General features: G+C 36.1%; 1 protein-coding gene across 3 annotated transcripts in view; it reads left to right on the top strand.

Moving 5' to 3' along the window:
- scalloped (TEA domain transcription factor 1 homolog scalloped) overlaps positions 1-13,755 on the top strand; it is a 75,625-nt gene that overhangs the window by 51,787 nt on the left and 10,083 nt on the right. For all 3 annotated transcript variants that reach the window (XM_013319789.1, XM_013319790.1, XM_013319791.1), the window contains 2 exons: positions 4,566-4,696; positions 7,421-7,550. In XM_013319789.1, the coding sequence (XP_013175243.1) occupies positions 4,566-4,696; positions 7,421-7,550 (261 nt within the window). The remainder of the gene's footprint in view (positions 1-4,565; positions 4,697-7,420; positions 7,551-13,755) is intronic.

The following is a 13,755-nucleotide window of genomic DNA, read 5'->3' as shown; positions in this document are numbered from 1 at the left end:
AGTTGCAACTTGTAGTCCGCAATCTCGACTAATCCAAGAGACGATGACAGGACGTCCTTAATAATCTATGTAGGTTCCCATGCTCGAGATATGATGTATCAGGGTAATATGATGACTATGTCTACAAATCCTGAAACGTATAAATAAATCTGGGTATTAAATACTTACTACTACTAATATAACTAATTTTATAAATGTGAATGTTTAGATGTATGGATGTTTCCTTGAAGGTATATGCAGAACGGCTGGACGGATCTCGATGAAATTTGGCATGGATGTATAACATAGTTTGGAAGAACACATAGGCTACTCATTAAGTTTTTTTTTAATTCCGAGCGGACAGAATTGTGGTCGACAGCTAGTAATTATAATAAAACGCAAAATGCACTTCCAAATGATGCTTATTTTGTAAAATATCTGTTCTTTATAATATATTTGTTTCGCCGATGATGTAGAATTAAGGATTGGACGTATGAATATTGATGTTTTTAATGATCGTCGGCGAAGGTCCGTGAATTGAAACATTAAGTCGAGCGTTGCAGCCGCTGCATTCAAAGCCGCTGGGAGCCGCATCACAGATCTGACAGTGAAAAGATTAACGAGCCTCGTTTACATTCGTTCGACACAACACATATTATTTATGATCGCCAGGTCTAAAAAAGTTTTTTTTTTTAGGAAATGCAACGAAAAGATTGTAACTTTTAAACTGGGTTTTGTTTTTGTTGTAAAACATCGTCGGTTAAGGCGATGACAATAGACGACGACAAACTTAATCAATTGACATTTTGGTATATGACATAGTTACCCATAAATTGAAATCAATGTAACATAATATAACGAGTTAATTTGCAAAATCGAGGAGACAATGAACTGAAAACTAATTGGCAATAAGTGTCGGTTTAATAAATGAACTAGACATCGAAACGGCAATGAGCATTAGCTCTGATTAATAAGTACGGAGTGGAGGGCGTTCAATTACAACAATTCAGCTGCTAATTCGAAGCCGCATCAAAGCGCCGCGCCGGCACGGCACCGCCACGGTCGCACACAGAGGGCGCATCGCGACTGCAATAATTAAAATAATAAAGCACCCCTCTCGACGCTCGCATTGTGTTGATATGACAAGTGTCCGCAATAAGTGGGACCCTCGCTGGGGTCTGCAATGACAAAAGGACCGTATCTACTGTATGTGAAGATTTTCCTTTATTAATTAATGGCGGTTTGTGAGTAAGCTTTTTATTTAGTAATTAGATTTAGTATACTCACATTAATATATCTTACTTCTTACTAATATTATAAATGATGGTATCTCCAGATCGGCTGAACGGATTTTGATGAAATTTGGCTTAGATGTAGAAAATGGTCAGGAAGAACACATAGGCTACTAATTATGTTTTTATTTTAAATCCGCGCGGACTGCGTCGCGGGTGCTATTACGAAATAATTGCTTGTAGCCGATTACGAGAGTCTGGTTGAGGATGGAAGAGGAGGGATCACTTGGACAATTAATGACGTAACTTGCGACTATAAAATAAAACATTTGGATAATCTGAGATTTGTAAATAAAGCTGAGCAGCAGTCATTGATCAGTTGCATAGCTATATCTTACGTCACAAGAATTCTTTTGGAAAATCCCCATAAAGGACGACTAGGTAGAGGTAGAGTTAAAGAAAACGCTTATTAAATCCAATTACGGTTATAATAGGCTAATTGAGGCTATGTAGGTTAAAAGAATTCCGCTACTTCCAGAGAATGCTAACCTGTTTCTAGGCGACTACGCCGACTATGGGCTGACCGCATCTAACTGTAAAGATGATCTGCATTTCCGTTCCTTATTCAATCACCACATTATGACTTGGGCTTTACTTAGGTATGAATATTCATATTTCATAAGAGATAGTACTCATATATAACATAGTATGAAACCAATCGAATTTGAATTAATTACGGATAACAGTTCTTCAATGGAGACGTATTTTGTCTCTATCACGTTTATTGATGTTAAAATCACTGATGCAATTTGAAAATACAAAATAAACAGCATTAAAAAGATTTAAAATAAACAATACAAAGCTTTACGATTACATAAAACGAGCATGTCTTGTAATTGCATTATGAATGAAGTGCACAGCGATGCGTTACTGACTTAGCGACTAGGCTCTTCCATTAAAACCTACGGACAGCAGTTTTCATAGCGAGCAACGTTTGTTCAATCATATTTCTTTGTCTCACTCCAACATATTGACTTTTTGCGATACTGCAAGATGAGGCTAGTACTATCGACTCTTTGTTCTATATCTCTATATCATTTTACATCTACTTATATGTCCGTAAATGGTATGTAGGAATCCGGTTATTATTCACGGCAGTTGTAAAACATTGTATAATGTAATGGTAGTAAATAATGGTAGTGCAAATTTGTCGTGTGGATGTAGGGCGACGTTCAGCCGGACTTTCAACACAACACTGTGGGGACACCGCGTCGGTTGTTTTAGTTGCTACGTTCACTTTTAACTTTGTTGTCATACACGCTAGACTAGTTGGAAAATCGATGCAACCAATTACCTAGTCTTTAGTTGCAAATTGTTCACTTTATATTTCATTATTGAGCATTACGATTTAGACAAATCTAGTAACGTAAGCATGTTGTTTCCTACTTCCATCATACTTCTTCCTTCGTTTACTGAATGATTAGTAAAAGACGGCAAATTTTGAATATAAATGAAAAACCCTTAAAACTTCCTGCATTTGAATAAAACAATACTGCAATAAACAAGAAATAGAAGAGGGCGAAGTTCTAAAATAATCATAACAGTAAACAAATCTGTTTCCAAAGACTTGCCTCAATTTCTTATGTTATAAATTGGGTGAACATTACCAACGACTCCATAAATCTTTTACTTACACAAAATTCGTTTAAATGATTCCAATTGAAGGTATGAATGTTAAGTGAGTTGTTTAATAACAGATAAAAATAGATGAAATACTTGGATCGTTTGGTAAAAGTTAGTTTGCTCAAGGTGGGCGAAGCGAAGCGAGGCGACGAGGCGACGCAGGATTTATAAAGTGTGGGGGACATCGCTTCGCAAGCGGGCGGCGCATATTTTATCCTCCCGGCTCCCGATCCGATCTTCATAACGAAATTCTCCGTTTTGATATTATATTTATATTGTTAACGTTTCGTACCTGCATATTTCTAACGGTAAATATGAAAATTTCGAGAATACCTACGACCTCCGCTCTCGGATCTTGTGGGAACAAAGATACTCGGTATTAAGAAATTTTAGAACCAACATTCTGGAAGTTTCTGTTGACGGTTTTTCAGCGTTTTTGTTTGACTCGTGAATCATTCAGGCCGCGATTATTTATAACAGTTCTTTTTATTTTACAATTTATTACTTGATACATTCATTTAGAGAATAATTGAATTATTCTGCTGCTCTTAACCTACTGCATACTCTTTACCTTTGTAATTTTATTCGAGTATTTTTGGTGCTATATCAAGCTGTAATACTGTAGAGTTAGAATAGTAATAGTGGGCAGTGGTAAGTTTACAAGACGTGTACGGTTATAAATCTCTTTGTGTTGTAATATAACGTGCCAGTAGCCACAATACGATCACAACGTTTACAACGCAAGCATCCGAACGGATAAGCAAACAACGGATTACGTCACAGAATTACACTCAACAACCATACACTACCGAAGATGCTTAAAGTTGAAATGAACTATATTTGTTAATTAAAAATTCATGAATACCTACGACCTTCAGATACGAATCAACGATACATAACTCGTCAAAATCGGTTTAGTCCTTTATATCCTCCCTTTAGCGCCAATAGCCTAATGGTTAGAGGTACGGATTTCCGATCACGAGGTCGAGAGTTCAAATCCCGCCATTCGACTATTGTTGTAAACCATGTCCTAGCACAAGCCAGCTAGCTTAATTGGAATGGTAGAAAGAAATATTAGTAAATTCACAAAAATCTGATAATATTTAAAAAAAAATCAATTGGGGAAAAAAATTGTGTCAATATTTATTTGTATTTAAGCATAATTCTTTTAAGACATGGTTATCATAATTCAATACCTGTCCGTTCTCTTCTACGAAACATGTCTAAATCTGAACGTAAACAATCTCATCAATGGGTACATAGATAACAGAGTTATATGATGTCTAAGTTCGAAGAAATAATGTAATGTTACACATCACATCACATCTTTTTAAGTTTAATTATCACGATGATTTATCATTTTTTAGCCAAATGTTTCTTACTGCTTTTAAAAATGAAGATTCTAAAAGACGTGATATTCTACAAATCTACAATATACTAAGGCTAACCGACAAATACGGTGGTTACTTTTACGCTGAAAAGTTGCGAGTAACCAATGTGTAGAAAATTCTGTTTGAAGTTACCAGGACCCCATAACAATTTATGTTAGAATCGATAATCGCAAATATCCATTTAAAACAAGAATGGATGTATAGAGAGTTTTGGGTTGAGATACCAGGGCCTCATAACAATATATGTGAAATGGATTGTAACGTAGTTGTATTGTTCCAGCGAGCGGCGCGCTCGCAGCCGGCACGATTGCGTCCCCGTGGAGCGCGGCGGCCGGCGCGCCCGACACCAACGGCTCGGGCGGCCCGGACGCCAAGCACCTCGACGTCGGCGACGCTAGTGACGATGAAAAGGTAAACAATCATATATCTAACTACCTAATTCATACTGCACCCATAGTGGTCACTCAAGGAGAAGTCCTTAGTGTACTTTTAGTAGAAGAAATCTACACTAAACTTCTGTTTAAGTAACCCTTGAGGCAAACCCATTTCTATACCTACTAGTATCTAAAAGACCGTGATACCGTACCATGAATGGTTGACTATTGCTGGTTCTTCGTTTTTCGCGCTCTCGGCGAAATTGCTGGCATAATTTTAATTGATTTAAGAATTTTATTTATATGATAACTTTCCTCGTCACCTTCTTCGAATCTATTTGTACAAATTCAAAGCAGTATACTATGCCTATTGTATTATAAATACTCAAAATTCAATTGCCAATCGATGGCCTTGACAAATTTCTTTATAGTACTTATCTTAATTATCTCAACCTCCTCAAATCATGAATCAGCACAAAATGAAACATCTTTAAAATGGGAAGACAATAATAAACCTTTTTACATAGATAATAAATTAAAACAGCACGTTATACTCCGTAAATGCTAATTTATTTTGACACGCGTACGATACAAGTAACAGGTGTATCGATTATTCGTAATTCGGCGAGATATCGCTCGAGTATTTCGAGTGTTCGGGGAACGGCGAGTGATTCACGATGTTTTCCAACGACGTCCGCGTCGGCTCCCGAGTCTAAGTCGGTGTGTATTTTTATTTTCCTTTGAGAATAGAATCGAGTCTATTAATTACAATGACGCACTCCACGCCTTGTTTCTGATCCAGGGAATATCGTTCCGACTTCGCTGAGGCGTCTGTTTTATGTTCTAACTCGATACTTTGACAATACTATCGTTTCGTTACTTATTTAAGTTCTTTTAAAGTTACTCTATTCATATGTATTGAAGCATATCTCGTGCTAGAGCCGATGATAATTGCTTTCATTGATAGTCTATTGTTATAAAATAGGAACAATCATTTTCAAGGAAGTTTACAGTTTATCATATAAATATAAAAAACATGGAGTAGATTCTGCGTTTCGTTCGATACAAAACAATGCTGAAAGAAGCCGATTCTTCTATAACAACCAACTATCTTTTTTCCTTTTTTCTTTTAATTGACCACGAAAAAAGTTTGCTATAGATAATTATTTTTTTTATCGCAGACATTAATATAAATAATCGCGACGTAGTATTATCATAAAAGCCGACATTTGATAACACTGACCATTATCCATTCAATGTAAAATCACTAATACATAGCCGATGTTTCTATAAGCGATATGAATGAATCCGACGTTTCCACCAAGGTCAGTTTACTTCCGCGGACGGAGTCGCGGGTGAGCAATGGTTCATATAATAGAATGAGTGAAGTGTCACACTAAAGTTTAGTACACATTTGAACAGTTTTTTTTACATAAAAATAAGAAGAAATTAAGAAACCTCTGCCGCAGTTTAAGAACATCATTAAGTTCTTAAAATTTCGTGTTTAAGACTATCGTAATCATATTAAAGATATAAAATAATTTTTAATTTATCAATATCAAAACACTCATCCGTATTGGTATTTCCGTTTTAAACGACACCCCAATCCTAAAGTCTGCTACACACCTTCAGTTAAAATTGCATGTAAAATCACTAATACATAGCAAATAAGCTCATGTGGGCAAAACTGAACACTGTACAGCATAACTGACGGTACAAATTTTACCTAAACACAATTTAATATAACAGTTTGTCTATACAATTAAAATTGCGCAATCAAAACTGAAGGTGTGTGGCGGGCCTAAGAAGATAAAAAAAAACAATCTTATCTTGTATTATAAATATTGTCACTATCATATTGATGAAATCTATACTAACAAGAGCTTGTTAAAATTAACGCGACAGATAATAAAACATTGTATTATATTTCACATATTATGCAGCACTAGTGTGTACAACTCCTTAGTTTCGTCGAGAGATGTCGATTCACGTTCACATTTGAATGCCAATACTATTTTTCGTAGCGCAAATATTTAGAGGAACGAAGGTCAAGGTGAACCGATCGCGGCAAATCCCATTCGCTAACTGATAACTAGGGAGCTACTATAAACAATTCCTATAATCGAATATAATATTGACACTCATCACTTAGAATGAATAGGCGATTTCTTGTAATAGCTTTTTATTCGTACCGATTTAAACGCGCCTGTAAATGTGATGTGACCGTTAATACTATCTTATTATTAGTTTGAATCCACACCACTGCTACAAACCAGTACCATCAGCGTCAAAATGGCGAAAATCAAATAGGCACAAAATATAACGTCTTATAGCCAGTCCATTTATTAAAGTTGTTGAATATTAAACTTGAGTTTCGGGAAATATTTATCTGAGGGAAATTATAACTAATGATGTTTCTGTAACAACAAACTTCAGATTTTAGGAATAAGTTTACACATAGTTTCTGGAAAATTAGAGTTTTACCTTATTCACCTTTAAAAATGTGATTTCTATAATCTCCGAAGCAGAAAAATTATAAAATCTCCAAAAAAAACAGACAGCACGCTTACATAATCAAGGAGATTGAATTAAGTATCGTGAAGTCTTCTACATTTAAAATCAAATGTATAATCTCTAAGTGATTACTGATTAAAAAAATAAATATAATATATAAGCTATTGTAAACATCATGAACAGTACTGATTATTACTGTTAACGTCTTAAAAATGTTATTTGTCTTAAAAAAGGTTAAAATTTCCAGGACCTATCAGCTGCAGATGCGGAGGGAGTATGGAGTCCAGACATCGAACAGAGCTTTCAGGAGGCGCTGGCTATTTACCCGCCGTGCGGCAGACGCAAAATTATCCTCTCCGACGAGGGCAAGATGTACGGTGAGTCCGGACATGCTAGAGGAAGTAATGAGGTTCAAATCTCTATTACCAGAATCTTCCATTCATAGATTTAGTAAAATAATTATTTTGTAATAAGCCGTCTATATAAGACGATAGAGTTTTAATTCTGTCTTTTTAATTCACTATCTAGGCTCCTTTCTTCTATTAGTTTATCTTTAATTAAAAAAGAATTTATTAAAGATACTAGATGTTGCCTGCGACTCCGTCTGCGCGGTATTAAAAAAAACATTGTTAGTAGCCTACGTTTTTTCAGGCTATGTTCTATATCTATGCCAAATATCAGCGTCATCCATGCAGCCGTTCTGGAGATACCTTCAAACGAACATCCATTCATTCGCATTTATAATAATATTATGTTCTTACCCTGAACGTTCTTTGTATATTAAAGTTAGTAATATAATTTAAAAAAAAAATGGTTGCTTATAGAACGATTTGTCATCTATGATTTTTATCAGCAATTACTAAAAGTCTGCAGAGTTTAATTACTTGATATATGATCTGATGTTTAGCAGTTTTCGAAAAACAATGTAACAGTCGCTTAACAGAACAATATTTTTAAAAACAACAAATGGTTTTAAAAAGAATTACACAAGTCAATAAAACTTTAAAAATGCCATTTCGTAGTGACCTCGAAATACCTTCTATGACTTATTATATAGATTAAAAATAATCGTTAGGCATTTTGAAATGTTATATATGTATGTCAAAGGCAATTACTGTATGAAGTATTTCCAACAGCTTTTTTTTATAAATTGCTAATTGCCAAGAAAATATTTTTTATACTTTTAGTACTTGAAATATGAATCTAGCATACAGTAAAGTTCCGCATAATTTTATATTTGATTGGTAAATAACCGTCATCTTACTATCTTACTTCTTATTTCTTTCTTATATTATTGTAAATGCGAATGTTTAGATGGATGGATGGATGTTTGTTTGAAGATATCTTCAATACCGAAAGGGTATCGATGAAATTTGGCATAGATATATAACATAGTCTGGAAGTACACATCGGCAACTAATTATGATTTTTTTTATTCCGCGCGGACGGAGTCGCGGACGCCTGCTAGTATAAAAATAAAATTCAAATTGTGTATTAACGTCAGAAAATTGTCCTCAAATAGCCATAAAGTTTGTAATAGTCGTTCCCCTTCTTATTATGGATATTATTGATGTCCTCAATGGACAGAACATGGGATATTATGGGACACGTTCAGTAGAAATTCAGTGGTACAAAGACCGTAGCGTATCATGGAAAGGCAGTAATAATTCACCTAAAGGATTTAACAAGTGTGAAATAGATTATATAAAGCTGAACTTTAATTAAACTTAAGTTTTCTAAGTAGGTATACTTCATGAATTATGACACAACTGCCAGTAGAATTTAAAGTACAAAATTTCAGCTGAACTGAACAAAATTTAACATGGAACTGATTGAATAAAAATAGTTAAAAGCGATGGAAATACTCAGAAATTATGCTAATTATTGTTACTACCTCGGTACTATGACGCAACATGGTTAACGTTCAACATACAACATAAATACATATATTATAGATGTTACATTGTTTATTAGCATATTGCTGAATTTCAGCTTTAGTAATTTAGACTAGGATGCTTCAAAAGTACTGGTTAGAAATATTTATTAATAAATTACCACTTTTAATTAATTGATAATAATTATTAACTGCGAAACGTAGTTAAAAGTACAAAACAGATGAGGCAAGTCTGATGGTTTTTTAAATAAATATTTCAGAGTTCAAAGGGTGCAAAAACACTCTTTATTAAAATCTATATCTCTGTCTATTGAACTCTTTGATAGCGTCTTTCTTAGTAAAAGTAGTAATGCAATATTTATAACGCACGTGGGCGAAGCCGAATGCAAAACTTAGTTAAATATAAAACCCAACACGTCAACAGATGCTAAATTCGCAACTGAATCATCTCGAACATTGTTTCATTGGTTTTACTTACACAACATAATGTATTTATGTATATGATATCAAGGTCGGGAAATGAACAATAGCGGTGGCACGAGACAAAAGACAGTAGGCGCTGACGGGAACCGATACCGACAAAGCGGTTTGCAATACAATTCCACGGAAAGACGCACACCGACAATTATTATCTGGCGATCGGTCCGTGTGTCCGATACCGGGAAATGGACACGTATCGCTTCTTTCTAATACTACGTGAAAATGAGAAAATAACTCCCAGGTGGTCCTATGCTCTAGTTATTTGTCACTCTTATTTGCGAATACTCGGCAAATTCACATGAAGTCAAGGTCTTTATCTTACAGTAAATTTAACTTACATTAATTTAATTGTATTCAGGACAATAACTTAGAAAAGCTTTACGGTGAATTTTGCGTTACATAATACAACAAAACTTAAGTAGACTATTAGCCGAAGGCATATCTTTGTGGATTGTATTTCAGTACTGTCCTAACATTGGTGTCCTTAGTGGAGTTGGTAATGGAGTTCGATTGATCTACGCATATCTAAACAGTCAGTCTTCTCTCTTCTAAATTAGTCAAGCAATAAAATTCTTACGATAGAAAACATTTAAACAACTGCACACGCATAAATAAACGTTAACAGTCAACTGTTTCCATTTCTAATAAATCTTTAAATCATTAATCTCTTCAACAGTCTGTAACTAACTTGTAATATTATGTTGAATAGAATGGGTTACAGAAAATTGACCCTCGACCTAATTCAAAGTCGAATTCATTAAGTCGCGTCAGTTACAAGGAAAGCTCGGCAGTTGATACGGTCGTAAGGCAGACGAACATTTTTTCACGTTGCTCTGTTAACTCAGGAAGCTCGTTAACGCGACGTGACGATTGCCACTTAAATGAAACCTTTTCCCTTCAAGAAATCAACATCGCCCGGAAATCTTTTGTAGTTTTACGAACCTCTAACGATTATTCACAGTAATTTTTTTTAAGTTTATTTAGTTGCCAGATTTATATTTTACTAAAGCTTTACTCTATAACATTTAAAAAGACAATCTACAATCACATGTTATGTACTACAAATAAATAGTCTACTAGAGCCGGCTTACTTTTATTATTTTAATGGAGCCAGTACAACCCAGTGGTCACGATCACCATATTCATTCATTTATCAGTATATCCTTAATAAAATTTGGTTCTTTTAATATTAGTTCAATTTCGAATTCTGTTATGTTTTTGACACCCATTTCTGTAAGTTGTCATAAAAACTTCACGTTTTGTAATCCAATAAATGTCACGGTCCTCCCTCAGTCCAGTTATTGTAAAACATGCTTCTACTGAAAGTTCTATTACGTACTAATCGATCATGTAATGTAGAATCCTAGAAGGTTTTTATTGTTTTTAACCGACTTCAAAAAGAAGGACATTATCAATTTGTCCGTATATTTTTTATTGGAACAAAAAAAATTAATTAGTATTATATTGGCCAGTTTAGTGAGCATTTGTTAATGTTTGCGATACTGGCAACTAACGATAGTCAATTTGTGACATATTGTTAGCGACTCTCAGTGGGACATTAAGAGTGCGGCCAACTACAGTGTAACACGCTTTTTACGTTGACAGTTGCGTTTAATGAACAATAACAATGATACGCCCAATTGATTCTGGCTACGTTTCTTTGATATAAAAGTTTTGACGAAATCAGTAATCATGTTTGTTGATGGGTAGTACCAAATTCTTTGCTTAGTTTTCCTTTACGGCCGAAATTCTTATTCATACTTCTGACATGTCCAGATTGAAAAGAGACCGATAAGGTGTTCAAACACAGTGAATTTAATCATAGCGGAGCAAGTTTCTAGTTAGTAATGTATGTAGTTTGAAGTAGTGTCAGTTTGAAGTTTAATGAGATAATTGAAAATATTCATGTTCTTCTCTTCCATTTTCTTAAAAAGTCAACATACACTACTCAGCATTTTCTAGCCATGAAATTAGCTTTATTCCAGGGTTTCTTCTTCCTTGTATCTTTCCTCGTATTTAAGAGCACATTTATTAGCAAATTCAAAGCTACATTATTCAGTTCTTCTGGCAATCTAGACTGTCAGTATGTACTGATGTCGGCACGCATGGTGATTTTTGGTAGAGTTTCGGAGACGCGTACGTAAGCCGGCACAATTGACGTGGAACAATTAAAGTCGTCGGGGGCCATTAAGCCTGCGGACTGCCATTAAGTCCGCGTCACACCAACATTACACGGCCGGGTTTTAATTAAAGGACTGTCCGCTAAGCCCGCTCCGGATGGAATTGCTAAACAAATCTACATCAGACGCCGTGTCCACCTTAAGTGATTTAATGTACGCAAAGAAATGCGACGTTTTAATAACGCCTATGCCGGGACCGAGGCCTCGGACAAATTGTTTATTACATTTAAGGTGAATTAAAGATGTTTGTGGGGCTCAGTTTATAAATTAAACCATGTTATTATTTTTCCGCTAAGTGAAAAATAGAACATCCTATGTTTTAGTGTTACAAAAAAAATCATTCATCTGTAACACTGCGTTCATTATGTCAAGATGTTTAAACAAGAAACTTGAACCTTGCTGATAATTTTAGTTTCTTACAGAATATTTCTTAGGCCTGCATTGACCGCTGCAGTCCTCTTTATGGCATTTGACGAAAACGAGAAGGCCACGTAGAGCCGCGGTGTCGGCACTAGCGTCCATATAATTGCGGGCACGCGCCTCGTCCGGACAATATATGAGCACATTACTCGCGGACGTGTCGGCCCGGCCTTAATCTAGCTCAAGTGCGTCACCCTTGTCCGTCCGTCTGTTCCCTCGCCCTCGGCTCGCCCTTACCCGTCGCAGTCGCGGATAATCTCCGGGAAATTACTAAACTGCCCTCTCACCTATCGCCTATATTACCATGACTCGATTTTTTATAAATAGCAAAATCTATCTACAACTATTATTCATTTGATTGTAGTTCCTAAACATGTAGTCAGCTCCAACTACATAAATATTTACATAGACCAAAATGTAATTGGGTCAATGTCTTAGGAAATGTAGTTTTCCTATGTTAATACGCGGTTTTCCGTCACTTAGTTCAAATAAGCAATAATTATCTTATCGGCGGCAGCACACGTGAGCGATAATTCAGCCGAGAGCAGAGACGAAGCGGCGCGGTGCGGTGGCGAACAGTTGGCAACAGTTAGCCTACAGAGCACTGGCAGCGTCGCTGCAGGCGTTCGTGAGTTAAGACATTCAAAACCGCTCAATATCCTGGCAGTATGAAAGTTTCGCCGGCGCTTCACGTGGTCCGGGGGCAGGGGTCGCGGCGGGGGACGGGCGCGCCGGGAGGGCTAAACTATGCGAAGAATGCGCAATTAGTGAGCGAGCGAGCGTGTAAGGGGCCCGCCACCGAGCGAACGCAGTAAGAAAATATAAAGAAGGGGCGGGTTTCGCTCCCGTTGTTTAGCGCCCCGCCCGCCTTCGGCCATAACTCCCGATTGTCTCCCGCGCGGACCTCCTTACGGCGTCTCGGCTCAACCCTTCTCGAGGCTCCACTGCATATCTTCTGTTTGGGTCAGCGTGAATTTCTGCCTCGACCTCTCCGAATGTTTCTTTTATTGGAACACGCTATGTCTTTGTACTTTCTTCATTTGTAACGTCTTTGAGCGAACTCTGATTACTATGCGTAATTTTATTACATCCAGTAGTGCAGAACAATCAATACGTTTGACATTTAAACGTCTTTATTGTGCCATTCATGTCGTTTAAGGAATCTACTATTCTGTAACGTTTTTTTAGTTTGTTAATTTCACTAAGTCTTCTTAAAGTTTCCAATGCAATATACGCAACGAGTAACAAGTAAATCGCTCTATCGATAAAGTGCTAAGCTTTACGAATAAGTCACAATGAAATCCTAAATTGATCAGAACCTCAGATGACCACAGACTTCTATGGATTTACCTAAATCGTCGGTCTATCTTGTTCACCACCAATGCGTGGGTCAATTCATATATCATTACGATCGACTTATAATACTTATTAAAATGTTTTATTAAAGGTCTAATAAGAATTTATCTGTCACAAAAGCTGTAATGGAAAACAATCGCAAGGCCGAGTTGCGGCGGTCGGCGGTACGTTAATGTGTTTCTGATGGTTCTTCAATATCACTCCGGTTATCATATAAATTATGTTATAGACGTTTGTAATCATAATATATTA

This window comes from Papilio xuthus, unplaced genomic scaffold, assembly GCF_000836235.2.
Source record: "Papilio xuthus unplaced genomic scaffold, Pxut_1.1 DF826115.1, whole genome shotgun sequence".
Lineage (NCBI taxonomy): Eukaryota > Metazoa > Arthropoda > Insecta > Lepidoptera > Papilionidae > Papilio > Papilio xuthus.
The sequence above is the reverse complement of the archived record's forward strand: the minus strand, read 5'-3'. Positions and strand labels throughout refer to the sequence as shown.